The following is a 17,097-nucleotide window of genomic DNA, read 5'->3' on the forward strand; positions in this document are numbered from 1 at the left end:
GTATAGTCCCTCTTCAAGTCCCCGTCCTTCCCCCAACACTGTACTGACTCACTGAGAAAATCAGGGGAGAGAGCTATAAATGGTCACATTGTATGTGTACTCAGTAGAACGATGACCCTGGGGACACATTCATTTGTGTCTTTTGGCAGTCACCCAGCCAGCCTCAGCACCTTTGAACGTGAAAGACACCATGGGTTCCAAGTCTTTGTCTATTCACAGTTTTGGAATCATTACTAAAATAAACTTTGACTTGTCCTCTTACAGAGAGAATAAAAATCCTTAGGTAAGTCTTTTCATTTGGCCTTGGTTTCCGCAACTGTAAAATAAGGTTGAAACCATTTGGCTAATCTTCAAATGATGGCACACATTATCGTGTTTTCATGAGAATAGCCACAGCTTTCATAAAATATCAGTGAACACCGAGCTGTCCTTCTTAGGGAAAAAAGGGCTTTTGTTCATGGTGGGAACCAGGATTTTTGATAAAATGTGTGGTAGCATGTAAGCTGTGAAAATTTAGAGTCCCCTGGACTAGTGACATCATATCATGACCCTCTTCCTCAGAAAATCGTAGAAAAACAGGGAGTGCTACTGAAAAGAGCCCACTGGGATAAAACACTTCTGTGTGAGGTGGCCTTCTTCAAGTTGATGACTGTTCTAAGAGATCATGACCTGATAATAAAATTAACTTACTTAGTTCTGAAGAAGGCTTTTGAAACATCATGTCAGATTTAAACAATCTGCTGTTTACTTGCCAGAGAGCTAGGCCGAACACTTTAGATATGAGCATTTTTTCCAGTTATGCCATTATACAAATAAACAGCATTTAACTAGGAGTCAGGCCTGGCTGATAAGTGCTGTTTCTGCCACTAGTAAGGTGGCCACCTTGAGTGTCACTTAACCTTGGTGGGCCCTGGTTTCCTTCCATTTAAAATAAGGAGAGTAATACAAAAGTCCCTCCTTATCCAAGATTTCCTTTTCTGTGGGGGTTTGGTTACCCACAGTCCATCTTGGTCTGAAAATATTAAATAAAAAATTACAGAAATAACCAATTTGTAAGTTTTAAATTGCATGCCATTGTGAGTAGTATAATGAAATCAAGTGCCATCCTACTCCATGCTGTGTGGGACATGAATCATTCTTTTGTCCAGGGTACCCACGCTGTCTACACTACCCGCTCTTAGTCACTTAGTAGTCGTCTCTGCCACCAGACTGTTGGATATCACAGTGCTTGTGTTCAAGGTCAATGGGAGCTGAATACTATATCACAAAGCATACGTCAATCACTCCACTTCATCTCATCATGTAGGCACTTGTGACATCTCACATCATCACAAGAGCAGTGCCTACTGTATAATAAAATATTTTGAGACAGACACCACATTCACATAACTTTTATTATAGCAGATTGTTATAACTGTTCTAAATTTTATTAGTTATTATTGCCAGTCTCTTACTGTCCCTAATTTATAAATTAACTTCATCGTAGGTAAAGTTAATTTTGCCTATGATAAAGGTAAAATTTTCATAGGTAAAATCGATACCTATGAAGATATGCATATAATTATATGTATAAATCAATTGTATCTCATATATATGCATAGGAAAAAGCAACGTGTATATGGGGTTTAGTAATATCTATAGTTTCAGGCATCCACTGGGGGCCTTGGAACATATCCTCTGTAGATAAGGGAGGATTACTGTACTTATTCTTTTTACCACACAGAGACATTGCAAGAATAAAACATGTACATGTGAATGTGGTATCATATACTAGACTCTGTGCTTCTGAATACGGGGACCATTGGCACTGTGCGTTTTGCTGCCATTTTCATTGTGCTTAATACAGCAACTGAGATATCAGAAACACTCCAGTTATATCTGTTAGATAAATAAAGCATTTTTAAAACTTTTAAGCATGTGAAATGTCACATAATCTTTGACAATGCCGTAAGTCAGCACAATGTGTTCCTCTTTATATTGTTTGTGAAGATAAGAAACATAGGTAACTCTGCATAGACTTTCAAAAATCCTAAAACACTAGTCCTGACACATAACAGAAGTGGATATGAACCAGAAATAAAGACAAAAGTTTTTGGCATACACCAAAAATGTGCAAGTAGATGTGTAATTTTCATCCTGAAATGACCCTTTCGTGGCATTTATATCTTTTCCGTGAAAATGTTCAAGCCTAGAGCTGTTGCTGAGCTTTCAGCTATAACTTTGGGCTTGGAACAGTAAGCTAAGGCAAGGACATGATATTCACTCATTTGTTAAATGTGTGAGAAGAATGAGCCCAAGGAGCACTGTCATAAGATATTCACAGAACCGGTATCTGAATGCTAGACTTCTGAATGCCCACCAGTCACTTGATCCATGGATCACATAGGCTCATACTGACTGACTTCTGCGAAACGATGCCCACATGGGCAGACATTTTAATCTGTTTTGTTCACTACTGAGCTTACAGCACCTAGAACAAAGGCTGGTGTGCATTTGATATAGAATATTTGATGAATAAATAAACAGTTCTAGACTAGGAGTTGTAGAAGAGGGTTGCCATAATTGCACATTTTGTCTTCCAGTACAGCAAAGAGGCAAAACTAAATTGTGGATGCAAAATGACAATAGAGAAAAATTACACTAAGGAAAGGCAGATAGTAATTCATTTGAATTATTTGTGTGTCAGGGATGAATATATTTTGAGGTGGGAGAGAAAGGAGTCAATCATTAGAATTCAAACCTTGGAGGGAGTAGATGTGAGGAATCCCAGTCATTCAGCCTCTGCCAGAGACTGTTAGAGCTGGAAGTTCTAGAGGTATGACAGATCAATTATCTCATTTTGTTTGCAAGGAAACAGAGCCCAGGAATATAAAGTAACTACGGCATACGGCCAAGCAGTCACAACACTTAGACTCAAGCTCAAGTCGGGTTCATGTTCTTTCTACCAAAAAGCCCAACTGCATAAAATCATCTAACACATTGAGCTCCTAAGATTAACAAATTCTTCAGTCAGGAGTAATTCACATCTAAAAAAATCTCACATGCTATGACATCGCCACTGTACGCACAAACACATGGAACAACGTTACACTGATTTACATTCATTCATTTATTTTAAAATACTTTCCCAGATTCCAAGTCAAACCTGCTAGTTTTACAAGCAACCATTTTCAGGCTTGATCATAAACTAGAGAAAAGGAATGAGAACCCAGGAAGGGAAAGATGGGATGAAAGAATGAGAAAAGTAAAGAAAGAAAAGGCAGAAATCTGAGAAAGACAAAGAAAGAGAGAAAAGGAAAAAAAAGCATACAGAATATTGACAAAACTGACTGTGGGAATTCTTTGAATTGTTCTGCTACAATGTGTCTCTTTCCATTATGAAATCATTTCCTAGGAGCTAATCACCAAAACTATTCAAGCTCCAGTACATATTTTCAAATGAACTATTTCTTTTCTTTTGCATCTCATATATATTATCTATTTCTCACAATTTATCATGGCAAAATATTGTCTTATTTCCAAATTGTTTCATGTTTATTGATTTTATTTCTCCAGTGAGAATACACATTTGAGCATTTCTTTTCTTTTGTCCACCATAATGCCCCAAATAATACCTAACGATGAATAGTATGCAGTTATCTGAGTCATTTATATCTAGTTTTGTTCACTTATTCACTTGACAAACATGTTAAGCATTTATAGTGTGCCAAGACCTAAGGATACAGAGGTAAATATGGTAGACCAGATTTCTACCCTCATGGAGCTTACCTTTAAAGGAGAGATTCATCCCATGTGCTGAAAGCAACCACAAGCCATAAACACAGCTCTTTGGAGAGAGTGGGGGGCTAAGATGGACTCAGTAGCCCAGGATGTATGTTTGAGATGACAAGGATGATAGAGAAGGCCACCTGAGGAGGTGGCAGTTTTGCTGGGACCACAGGAGAATTGGTAACTCCATGACCTGCCAAAGGAGTGTTTTAGGCAAAGAAAAAGCCCTGATGCAGGAAAGTGTTTATTCTAAACCCCAGGAGGCAGGCAGTGTGGATTTCAGTGTGAGTGAAGTATTTGATGAGCTTGAAAAGGCACAGCAGGCCAGCGCATGCAGGGTCTTGTAGGGTATGGATTTTAAGAGAAATGGGAAGATACAGAAGTTTTTTAAATAAGGAAGGCATGTGATGTGAAGTATTTAATTCTAGATGCCTAATGTCTTTCTAATATCAGATCTTTCTAATATCCTGCAGATGTAGTTAACTGACATACAGGTTCAAAGAATAGAGGCCTATCCGTCCGCAAGTATAATCGCGCTTCCTCAATCTCTCTCCCATGGAAAGCTTCTCATTGTTGCCAGTACCTACAAGCGGTAGTCAGCACACAAACCTGTTCAACCCTATACCTCTGCCTCACACCCTACTTTTCCCTGTTTTTACTATGCTCCCCAATTCCCTTTTACCTATGACCTCTTTCTTATTCAGTTAATTTCTCCAAAAGGAACTTACTCAGACACATGAGCTCAAATTCATTATAATCCCTTCTCATTTTTCTCTCTTCTGACTCCTTTATCATTATCTCAGTAAATTCTCTCTCCCACTTTTAATTCCATCTGTGAGTTTACAATATGGCCTTACTCATGATTTAAAAGCAGATCATATGATAAAATTGAATTGAGAAAAGGGAAGCCACAGTATGGAAGTAAAATTGAACATAATTGAAAAATCCAGCGTCATATCTACAACTTCTCAAAATACCTAAAGTATTTGAAGGTGTTCTAAAAATACCTTGAAATTTTCTCTCCAGCTTTTTCTTGTCCTTCAATTATAGCTTCTTTCCCTCAAACAGTAACATTCAAAATTAAAAACACATTAATGCCATAATTTTCTTCTATCTGATTACTATGGGAACCATACTGGTCTTTATACATTTTATAGCAGATATTTGTATTTTAGCTAGATATTGGGTTAATAGCTTTTGACAGACTTGTGCAAGATTCTAACTACCACTTGTATCATTATTCCTGTGGGAACACATGTTCCAAGTAACCAACTCATAAACAAACTTTCAAGGACATAAAAATTGTGAATTGGTAACTTCCTGTACCTTGTTTATTTGAAACATGGATAGTGTGTGTGCTACATCCAACAGACAGAATGATCCAGAGTCGTCCAGTATGGTTTATCTAAGTTAATTTGTTTAAAGACTACATATTCTTTTTAGAAGTTTAATGTTGACTCCTGAAATTTGGATGGGAATAGATACATCTAAAGAGGTTTTTCATGACACAGAACACTAGAGAAGATGAGAAATTACATAAGTGATGGAACACATATTAGAATCTTATGTCTGCATGTTTAGACTTTCTAAAGTATTTTCATCATTTAAAGAAAAGAATCAGTAGAAAATTTAGAAGCACTCCCTTTAAAACTTCTTAGCTAACTAGAAAATGAACAGCTCCAGCTTCAAGAAGTGTTGCTCTTTTCTGACCAAACCAAAGAATTTTCCAAATGTTATTTTAATAAAACTCCATATCTAGATAGGAAAAGAAGAAACACTTACTGTTTAATGTTTATTGCAACAACAGAAGCTTAGTTACTCTTGAATTATGCAAAATTTTTTAAATAGTGATTTTGGACATAAAATGCATTAATAAGAAATTAAAGTGTATAGTTCCGTGAATATACATATTTAAAACAGAGAGACACAGAATATGCAACCAAAGGCACTATGGCCTATTTTTCAATTAGGTTAACATGCCCAACCTGATGTAAAGTAAAAATAAGAGGTTCCTAGATGTTCAAAAACACGAGCTTTGTTGTTAAATGAATGTAGGTTCAAATTCCATTCCATCACTTTTTTGCCTCAATGCATTATTTTTACTTTTGAAATTTAGAAAAAGACTGAAAAAAGCACTGTATATACAGTATACTTATTTTCAGGTTATTATGAGTAGTAAATACAATAAAATATATTAAATTACCCTGAATATTGTAATTAAGCCCAGTAAGCCCTTAAAAATATATGCTTGTTAATTTTTTAAATTGTTGAATAAAATGAAACCATTGGTACCCAGAAACTTATCTTTCTAGTATAGCTCCTAAGAGCCTGAATATGGAACTAAAAATACAAAGCACTTTCAGTTGGGTCTACATGAACAAGGAAAGTGCTTTCTAGACAGCCTCACAAATAGACAGATAGCCCAAGAAACTCTGACTTAGTTCCACTTATCTTAGAAAGTATAGCTAAAGAATGCTATTTTCAAACTTTAATAATAATATATGTAAAACATAGTCCTTGAATAGTTGCCCTAACCACACAGACTGCATTGTAAGTTTAGCCAATATGTACACTCCATAGTTAATAATTCCCTTTGCTCATCATCTTTCCCTTCAAATTCATACTACAGAAGGCTCCACATCATGTGACTTTCTTTAGAAAAGAAATAACTCAATGCCAACCACTGCCAAAAGATAAAGCATACAGGAAGCAGCAAATCAAGTCCCTTAAAATATATATATTTTAATTAAATATGTTAAATGAACCATGAAGCCACAAACTACTGATCACAGGCTTGTGGTCCCTGGGGAATTATTTTGTTGATTTCCATGATGTTAGGATCACTGAGGAGGTAGTAACATTCCTCATCTATGACAAAGATGGATTTCCAGTGGGCATTGAATGAATGGAGCCTATATCCTGTTCCACACAAACAAAACATAGTTTACTATGACCCATTCTGCTGAATGTTTGTTTACTCTTGCTTTACACAAAGTCAAGAAGGGCCTTTGAAAACCTGCCATGGCCATGCTTTTTCTGAGCAGCAGACTAAAACACATTAGCAGTATAGAAATGTACATACACACGAGTGCAACTATATGTTTTCTCCCTCTCCAGAAATACGTTCGTGTGGATGACTCTTTGTGTGTGTATGAGACACAATCGTCGAGAAGAAACATGATTCTTACTAGATATTTGGTGGCACATTCTCAGAGTCCACTGATGTTTCAACAAAGAGCTGCCATGACAATTTTGGGATGCCTTTTATGGGGTTCCTTCTCTTTCCAAGATTATTGTGGTAGATGTACAGAGCCTAGCTATCTCTAGAGATGAATTAGGTGGAAATAATAACGATATACCACACCTTCAGAATAAGGGCAATTCAGAGGTGAAATTCTGCCATGCAATACCAGAAACATGAATGCATATTGCCAAAAAGACTGGCAACTAAGTTGGAAGGCGATTTATAGAAAGTTGATTTTTGGTTAAGCTACTATTTGCCTTTCTAAGGTCACTGAACTATTAAGATAATAAGGCTTAAAAACATTTAAGTAGGAACTATGGATAGAAATAAATGTTAATTTCATTTAGCTATTTAAGCCAGCGGGAACACCTGTCCAATTTCTCTTGCAAAGATCTGGTGAAAGACAACTGTATCCATAGTGTCACCTCTAATTCATACCAGTGCTAAGATAACATCCTCCATTAGATAAATTTGGCAAACCCAGAGCAATAGTGCTAATTCAGCTCCAACACAAGTCTTTGTTGTGGTTCTCATTTTGGTTTAGGCAGCCTGGATAAGCTTATCACAGGGCTTTGAACTGACATTCTTGGATGGCACAATAGACCATATTACCAGGAGAATCATTAATGAGCATCAGAAAATGTTACAACCTTCAAAGAAGATACTTTAGTGCCATAGTTAGCAAGGAAAGAAGCAAAAAGAAAGAGCATCTAATTCTCTCTGTAAGACTGAAATCTAATCAGAATGTGTGCAGATGCATTTTTAAGAAATGCTATATGAAATTGAGTTGAATAAATACAGTACCTCCATAGGCAAGATTTTTTTCTGAAAAAGATAATCCACGTGAGCTTTTAATTGAAAAGTGCATAAATAATAATCTTTCTGTTTCTCTTGCCTTGTTATTCAAAGACAATCCATTATGAATTTATGAGAATGATTCAATCTGAGAGTGTTAGCAATCTCAATTTATTTAGGCCTGGATTTAAAGAACTAGCTTGAGAGCCTTTTGCAAACAAGACCCATCTCCATAACAAAATCACACCCAACCTCTCTTTTAAGGCTATATTCTAAAATCTGTGGGTTTCGACTCTAGAATTCTTCACTCCCTCAAATCACATTAACAATGTTTGACATGATGACAGGGAGAGGAAAAAGAATGAATTCATTTCTGCCAAATAAGTACAGGCTACACTGCTGTTTTTACGAAACCATCCTCCTCTTATTCCATTTTGGTAAATTCCTAAGGAATAGTTAACATCCGTAGGACAGACCTTGGCTTAAGAGGTGGCCTCTCTGCCATTTTCATGGCTGATTTGAGACCCATTATGCACTCAATTCTGCATTGTGAAATCCAGGCTGGGGACAAATTTCTGCCTGTCATCTTAGGAAAGGCCAGGAGTTTTGCACCATCCTGTAGTGTGAAAACAGAAAATCAAAGCCTGCATAGAGCTGCTTGCTTCTTTCCTGATCAGCTTGCTGCTGTTTTAAGACAATCTTGGCTGTCATAATTTCAGGCTGGGAAGGGTAATTTAGTAGAATAAAATATAGTTTAAATAGCATCTCCCCAGGGAAAGTTCCTCCTTACACTCCACATTGAATGCACAAAGATAATCAGCAAGTAATCATTTGATGCTTGGCTAAAAACCATTGGATAGGGAAAGCATTTAGGGAGCACAAAATTCTTTTTTAACCTGATAAGACACTGAATCAGGAGCCAAGAGGCCCGGATATTTTCCTTATGTTGTTCATTCTGTTGCAATGACATTCTCATACAACTACAGTTTATGGACCAAATTTGCTGCCCTCCCCATCCCAATAATTTGATGTAAACTGCAGAGATAAAAATACCTTTTGAGAATTTTTAAACAGTGTACTGAAATGACAGTATGGATAACTCTGTTAATGACCTCTCCTGTCTAACGTCAATTTCAGAAAACAAGTTTCCATTGTAAATGTTTAATCACTGTAGTCCCAGGAACCCAGAACAGAAAACCTTATCTTCTCGCCCAACTTATTTGCTCTGCAAGCTCTTTCCTAGCTGCGTCTTAGCTCCCTGCAAACACTTTAAGCTCTTCTCTCTCAAAGGAGCTGGGAGCTCTGTAGGTTCTGAGCTAGGCAGCAGCACTGTGGTTTGATTCCATTAGTCTGAACCCAGATCCACTGCAAGCAAACTGCAGCATTTCTGCTTGCAAAACGTTGGCAACCAGGTTCTAGAACCGCCAGATACACTGGCTGCACACGTTCTTTAATGCTGTTCTGCTCAAACCTTGCCTGAAGCCCGTCAACCACAGCAGAAAGCATCCTACCTTCCATCATGGTGGCAGAATTGCATTCCTTAATTTCCAAGGAGTCTGAAAAAACACAGGAGGATACGATTCCAGGTCCCAGCTAAGTCCTCACCACGCCGCTGCTGAGGTCTGTTCCGTCAGCTGCCGAAGCCAAAGGAGATGAGTGTTAACCCAAAAGACAGGCCATGGATGCTGCTGGTGCTGCTTCACCTACAGGCAGGCTACCAGGAAGATGCTGAGAGAAAGGGAGAGGAACGGCAAGCCGGCCGAGCTGCACCGCCTGCGCTGCCTCGGCCAATCCCTTCAGCTTTGGACCGCGTCACATGGTAGCCAGCCTGCATCTCCTGACACAATACCCCCGGAGAGCACACAGAACCTATTTCCCGTCCCCATTCCCCTCCACCCCCGTCGCCTCCCGCCTGTCACCGAACACACAGCCCCTTCCCCACCTGGTGACGCACTTCCCCCGCCTCTCCTCGTCGTCTCCTTAAGCTTACAGCGGCGGCTGGGTGCCCGAGATTAATTATCAGGCGCTGCCACCTTAACAGGGGACTCTGGCGTGAAAGGAGCACCTAAGTGGCTCGCCGCGGAGGAGGGGTCCTTTTCTTTTTTCTTTTTTCTTTTTTTTTAAGAAAAACTTAATAATTCCGTGTAGCCTGAAATCTTAGCCATACACTTTTAAGCTCCCATTCCAATCTCCTTTTACCCTGAAGGAATTCCAAATGTCAGCCTCTGTGGCCTCCGCGCACATCTGTGCGTGTCTCTCTCTCTCTCTCTCTCTCTCTCTCTTTCCCTCTCTCTCTCTCTCTCCCCCCCCGTCTCTTTCTCCCCTCCCACTCTTCATTCAAGAGAGAAAAATCCATCCGACTGACGTCACATCATAAACAATTATCCCCAAAAGGATGATGCAGAAGAAATTTCACCCCAGCTGCCTTCGTGAGAGCCAGGGAATTAATTGCTCATGACAAGCCGAAGGGCTGGGAACTGTCATTAAAACAAAGAAACAAAAGAACCCACCAGAGTGGGGCTCTGGAATCAAACTGGCAACGCTTGAGATCATTTCTGGGGCGGAAGGCTGGAAAGGGGAGCGGGCAGGGAGCGGAAGCCTGAGCCCGATCGAAGACAGCTGTGCACACCGGCTTCCTCCCACTACAACGCGGCCAGCAGTGCGGGCATTAGATGGGACCCTGCGGGGCGCCCCTCGACGACGGCGTTCGAGTCCCGCCGCCACCGCGTCCGCCCAGCCGAGCGCACAGGGGAGCTGCCTCGCTTCCCCAGGTGGGGAGCTTTTCTCGCAACCGATTGGGGCTGCAGCTGCCAACTGCAGTCTCTGTAGGAAACGAACTTTCTTCTAAATGACACGTTTTTCCGCGACGCGCCTCCTGCACCTGGAGTCTCCTTCAAGCCCATTCATTCACCCGAGTGGAAACCTGGAGGCATAACTGCCTGGTTGTGGCGGAGCCCAGGGTTTTGCAGCTTCCAGGGATGGAATCTGGGCGCTGTGCCGCTGCCTAAATGGGAAGTTATGGCACTGGGCCTGGTTGGGTTGAGTCTGTCACCTGACTGCTCTCCAGAGACCCTGGAGGCTTTCAAAGGGGTCCAGGCCCAGGATCTATGACCCTTGGTTCCCTTCAAGAAAGCGCAGACAGCTAAGGAAGAAAAGGGCAGGGCAGCCTATGAGAGGCAGAAGGAAGAGAAAAAGAAAAGGAGATGGGAGGAAAGGGAAAGCGCTCTTTAGAACTCAGGAGAGACAATAGCAGAAGTGGGCATTTCTCCCTGTACAATTTCACAGCATGACCAGGAGAAAAGCTGTTACAGTAGAGAGCAATTGTGAGCATCAAATGAAAATGTACTCAAAATAACTGTAAGAAGATGCATACCGTGATCAGGGTTGAGCCTGTATTATCAATCATTTATATTAGCAATATACTCATGGACTTTTACCGTTGGTCAGCCCTGGACATGGCCTAGCTCTTTCTATCAAAGCAAATATGACGTGTTGGTGACTGACTGAAGTAGCATATTAACAGTTAAAACACAAAACACAGTTCCTTAGCAACTTAGAAGTTTTGAAAAACTCATTGTTCTCCCTAAGGACACATATTTCAGTGGCCTCTAAATTTCAAAATGAAAATCTCCAGGGAGATACAAATACTTGTGACTTTTTCCTTATATCTCTAAGACAGTTACATTTTAAAAGGGGAAAGAATTCCTTAGTAAAACCTGCCTTGAGTACAACTTACACTGCTCTGAAACTGGAGAGGTATGATTGCAAAAAGGATTGATTGATTTGTGTGTTTGTGTTTAACAAATTTTTTTTGTAATGATTAAGAACATTGATGGGTATTGGTGTCACATAGATGGGCACCAAGTTTTGTTTCTGCCACGTAATGAGCTCTGTGACTCTGAGCAATTTATGTAATTCTCTGTGCCTCACAGCTTTCTTGTCCTGAAATGGAGTAATAATAACAACTTAATTGGGCTATAAATGGTAATAATGACAAACCTATATTAATGGCTTACTATGTGCCAGATAGTATTCAAATATTCTGCCAGTAAATTACTTAGCATTGTGTCTGGAGCATAATAAGACCTGCATGTTAGCTTTTTAGTATTAGTATTATTACCACCAAAGGGCTGGCAGATGCATCAAAGAAGTTTGCAGCCAACAGGGAGTTGTACCAAACACACAGAGAACAAGTTAGTGAAAGACCAGGTGATGCATTCAAAGGTGTAACGTGTTGGAGATTTCTGAAAAAACTGCTAAGTAGAAGATCAGAACCAAATGAGGTTAATTAGGAAAGACTCTTTTACACAGGTGAAATTTCAGCATTCAGAAATTAATTGGAAGGGGCTTGACGTGGTAGTTCTAAAGAATATAGGGAGTTGTAAACAAGAAAAAAGTCTCATGTAAAATCTGGAGGTGAGTACGAGCACTGAGGTGCAGGAATAGAGGCTATGTTAAGATGTAAGGCATTGGGAAAGGCAGAGAAACCCAGGCTGCCTGCCTTCTTCCTCCCAGTATAAGTTTTACAGTGTGTTAGAGCAATCATCTCAGACAGATTTGGTATGGGCACGCTTCAGCTTTTTTTTTTAGACTTGCAGCAACTATCTAGAGACAGCAAGTCAATGGAAAGATTCTTTTGGTTGGTATTTACAGGAAAAGCAGAAATGTGTACATATTGTCAGAAAGGGACCAAGAAAGGGATGTGCATTTAAAGGTGGTCAAGCTAATCCCAAAAACTGGTTAAATTTCACTGCAACTTCATCAGCTGTGTGTATTTTATCCTTCAAAAAAAAGATACTATTACCAATTATAAGAATATCCAATGAATAAAGTTCTGTTTCAATAAAATTTGCTCAATTTGTTATCAAAAGAGATTAACCTTATTGTGTTTCCTTACAGTTTTTTCTTTTTTTGAGACAGTCTCACTCTTGCTCAGGCTAGAGCGCAGTGGTGTGATCTTGGCTCATTACAGTCTGCACCTCTTGGGTTCAAGTGAGTCTCCTGCCTCAGCTACCTGAGTAGCTGGGATTACAGTCATTCACTACCATGTCCAGCTAATTTTTTGGATATTTTTAGTAGAGATGGGTTTTCATCATGGTGGCCAGGCTGGTCTTGATCTTCCGACCTCAAGTGATCCACCCACCTTGGCCACTCAAATTGCTAAGATTACAGGCATGGGTCATGGCACCTGGCCTCTCACAGGTTTTTGAAAAAAAAAAAAAAAAAAAAAAAAAAAAAAAACGTTTTGATCAGGAACAAAGACAATACTTTAGGTTGTGGTTGACTTCATAGTATAGATTTCCCTTGCCAGCAAAAGAAAGGAGAATATGTAGCCTCCCAAATCATGGAATACTTTTTGAAAGTCTGAAATGGAAGTCAAAGGGTATATGGAAAAGATTTGGTGAATAACTGACTTGTATCAAAGTGCAAGAATTGCTCAGAAGTTCAGCTCAGGATGTGAATGTCAACCCAGATCATACCAGGCTCTGAGATGGTACTTATGACCGGTCCAAGACCAAAAACTTAATTGCTAAGTCACTAGATATTCAACATTTTTTTCCAAAATAACATTTTCATGGTTGTAATGACTGATTACATAGTGTTTCAGAACAAAATCTTATCATATTCCTACTATAAAAGCTGAGCTTCTTCACTATCTCCCAATTTTAGGTTTAAGGAAAAATATGTTTATATTTTAGGAAGAGAAAGAGGACAATATGAACTGAGTCACAAAGGAAGGAGGAAAGGAAATTAACATTAAAATATGAACCCAGATGTGTGTGTGTGTGTGTGTGTGTGTGTGTGTGTGTGTCTCTAAGGTAGTGATCTTAACATCACAATTGACTCTGCCCCTTTTGCTATCCCTAGTGAGGTAATTCAGTGCATGTAGAAGGAAAAATATTGCCTAAGTCTTGGAAAGCAGTAAGACTGAAAAATTGGAATTCCATGAGACAATATAGATGAAAGAGAGATACATATATCTTTTTGTCTGTGTATTCCCATACACACTCTATTCTTGGCTAAAATAAAAGAACTCCAACTTGAACTAACATGGGCAAAAAGGAAATTTATTGAGGTAGCTCATAGAATTACGGCAAGAACTGAACAGCTGAGGGAAAGCAAGAACCAGGACACTCCATAAAATTTTGTTACCTGAACCAAGTCTTCAGAACCCTCTGTCTCTCCCAGCACGTCATCTTTTCTCTTACTAATTTTTATCCACATGATCGAGGGCCTGGCAATTAGCATCCTCTAAGCTCACCTCCTCACAGATTTACCAGCCTAGATCTCCTTCAAAAAACTTCCAGAGAAGGACTCTAATTGACCTGGCTTGGATCGTTGTTCACTTTTCAAACCAGTCAACGAGCGCCATGTTGATGAGTTCTCATGATAGATTTTTTTAAACCAAAACTTACAATGAACTTAGTGACGTGCTCACTACTCTGACTGTGTGTATATGTATATATACAAGTTTCTGTGGCAAACAGAGCTCCTAATATGATTGGAGGATTAGACAAGCTTTTGTCAAAGAAAAAAGGAAGTAATTACCAGAATAAATGTGGGGAGAGAAACTATGAAAAAAAGAAACAAAAGCTATTCCCCACCTTGCTGTTACTCAATGTACCTAAAATAAAGCTTGCAAAAGGACTCATGGTCATAGGGGGACTCAGAATGCCACATGAATCCTAAATAACATACTGAAGAGGCTATTCACACATACCTGCTATATCCAGAGAGAAACCACCAGACCCCATAGTCATGCTCCTGTTTCCTGAGGAGAAGACCTTATGTGTGGGCCCACTTACACCAAAGACAAGACATGCCCTGGTATGCTTGTCACCCACTGGTCTATGAACACCCAGAGAGCTATGTATTCATACCTACATGAATGCTGAAGGAATTTATATCAGCTGGGAGTACTGCTTAGACCTACATTGATAAAGATAAGCAATAATGACTGATTCCATGAGAAGAATCAACCGTTTCAAAAGAGAAGGAAAATAACTATCGCTCACTGAAGCAGAGGAAATGTCCCCACTGAGGCAGAGGAAATGTGAGAAACATTTTTCAAAAAATCTGTTTTTTAGTTTTGATATAATTTCAGAGATACAATAGCAAAAATAAGAGCAGATTGCTATGATAAAAGAGCATACTGAGAGCCAGAAAGAGTGCATGGAAGTAATAAAAACATTCTCATTAAACATTTAAAAATGTTATAGCTATAGTCAGTGATATAATGGGAACTGCCGTGATTGAACATTGATAGCCCAGTGGCTATGTGCTTGAAGCATAAACCTACAATAATAGCAACTGGCTCAAGCCTAGTGGAATTCTTTCTCTCTTTGGAGAATCAAATCACTCCAATGCAATTTTGTCAGCTCAGGAAACTAGAAAAAGAGAAAAAGCTCCATAAAGCTTCAACTAATGAATTATAAAACATGACAAAAATAATTAAAAATAGACTATAGCTCAGTCTTATGAATATCGATGTAAAATTAAAATAAATGACAACAAACATAATTGAGTTTTTCAAGATCATTATATATTAGACTTGATTCTAAAAGTAAGAAAAATAATTCAACAGTAAGAGGTCTACTAATATAATTCACAATATTAAATTTTTAAAAAGAAATGTATAATTATCTTCATAGTTGTTGAAAAGGTATATGATAATATTCAGCTTATATCACTCTCTAAATAAATAAACATTAATAAAGAAAGAGATATAAAACTTCCTCAGGATGATAAAATATACATATCTTGACCCAAAATTGGCCATTTTTAAAATGAAAACATTTTTGTTATCAAGAATAAAAATAAAAAATAAGACAATTGTTCTTTATCATCACTGTTATTTAATACTATTTTATGTATGCTAGCCAAAAAAAAGAAATAAAATTGTGTCAGAGACAGTGGAACATGCTTATCACACCGTTTTCTCCATCTGGGTACACAGGATGTCAGCCTTCCTTGCAGCTGGATGGGGTCATATGACTAAATTAAGGCCAATGGACATTTTCAGGCCTGGCCTTTAAAAACATCCTGCATATTCTCCATTCCTTTCTTCCTCTTCCAAATTTCAGAGGGCTGTCTGGCCCTCATCAGACTTTGAATGTGTGAGAACTAAACCTTCATTATGTTAATCTCTATACTACTTGTATATAAATATTTACAAATATATGCATATGGCCGGGCGCGGTGGCTCAAGCCTGTAATCCCAGCACTTTGGGAGGCCGAGGCAGGTGGATCACGAGGTCAAGAGATCGAGACCATCCTGGTCAACATGGTGAAACCCCGTCTCTACTAAAAATACAAAAAATTAGCTGGGCATGGTGGTGCGTGCCTGTAATCCCAGCTACTCAGGAGGCTGAGGCAGGAGAATTGCCTGAGCCCAGGAGGCGGAGGTTGCGGTGAGCCGAGATCGCGCCATTGCACTCCAGCCTGGGTAACAAGAGTGAAACTCCGTCTCAAAAAAAAAAAAAAAAAAAAAAAAAAACAACAACAAATATATGCATATTATATATGTCTTAGTCTGTTTGGTTGCTGTATCAAAATGCTATAAACTGGGTAGCTTATAAACAACAGAAATGTTTTTCTCACAGTTCTGGTGGCTGGGAAGTCCAAGATCAAGGCTCTGGCAGGTTACATATCTGATGAGGGCCTAGTCTCTGCTTCCAAGATGGTGCCTTGTTGCTGCATCCTCCAGAGACAACGCTGGGTCTCAGATGCCAAAAGAGGTGCAAGGGCAAAAGGGCTGAATGTTGAGTGGAGCCTTTTTTATAAAAGCCTTAATCTCATTCACAAGGCAGGAGCCCTCATGGCCTAATCACTTCTTAAAGGCCCAATTTCTTAATACTACTACGTTGGAGATTAAGTTTCAACATGAATTTTTGATGGGACACAGACATTGTATCCATAGCAGTAACCAATAACTTCTCCATTTTGGTCAAGCAAATTCAGATTGGCTATCTGTCACTTGAAAAGGAGTCCTAAATGATTCAGTCCATTCTAGGAAGCACTGAAGGTCAAAAATCATTAATATTGAGACCTGTAAGCATATGCAAGAAGCAAATGAAATGCTAGAAATAGGAGATAAAGCCAAGAAGTTGCAGGTCAGACAGTACCAAAAGTGGATTAGAGAGCGAGGGACAATGCAAGCGAAGTCATTTAAGACCATTTACTTTGAAAGAGCTCTGTAAGACCTGAGTTCTTTTCTTTTCAAAAGTTGCTAGCCAAAATAAGATGTCAGTGGGTCAGCTTAGTTCAAAGATATGGATGAAGTTAGAGAA

The 17,097-nt window shown here is 39.1% G+C and overlaps 1 protein-coding gene across 35 annotated transcripts in view; it reads right to left on the reverse strand.

Moving 5' to 3' along the window:
* Positions 1 to 16,570, reverse strand: part of SGIP1 (SH3GL interacting endocytic adaptor 1) — a 221,461-nt gene extending 204,891 nt beyond the window's left edge. For 22 of the 35 annotated variants that reach the window (XM_032296707.1, XM_032296692.1, XM_032296694.1 and 19 more), the window contains exon 1: positions 9,319 to 9,725. In XM_032296707.1, coding sequence (XP_032152598.1) covers positions 9,319 to 9,328 — 10 coding nt within the window. In that variant the 5' untranslated portion in view covers positions 9,329 to 9,725. Of the gene's footprint in view, positions 1 to 9,318; positions 9,726 to 9,749; positions 10,078 to 16,408 lie in introns of those variants that run through there. The other 13 variants (XM_032296693.1, XM_032296685.1, XM_032296677.1 and 10 more) reach the window with 9 other exon arrangements.
* Between the last annotated feature and the right edge of the window lie 527 nt (positions 16,571 to 17,097).

This window comes from Sapajus apella, unplaced genomic scaffold, assembly GCF_009761245.1.
Source record: "Sapajus apella isolate SASKATOON/1434 unplaced genomic scaffold, GSC_monkey_1.0 scaffold36, whole genome shotgun sequence".
Classification (NCBI taxonomy): Eukaryota; Metazoa; Chordata; class Mammalia; order Primates; family Cebidae; genus Sapajus; species Sapajus apella.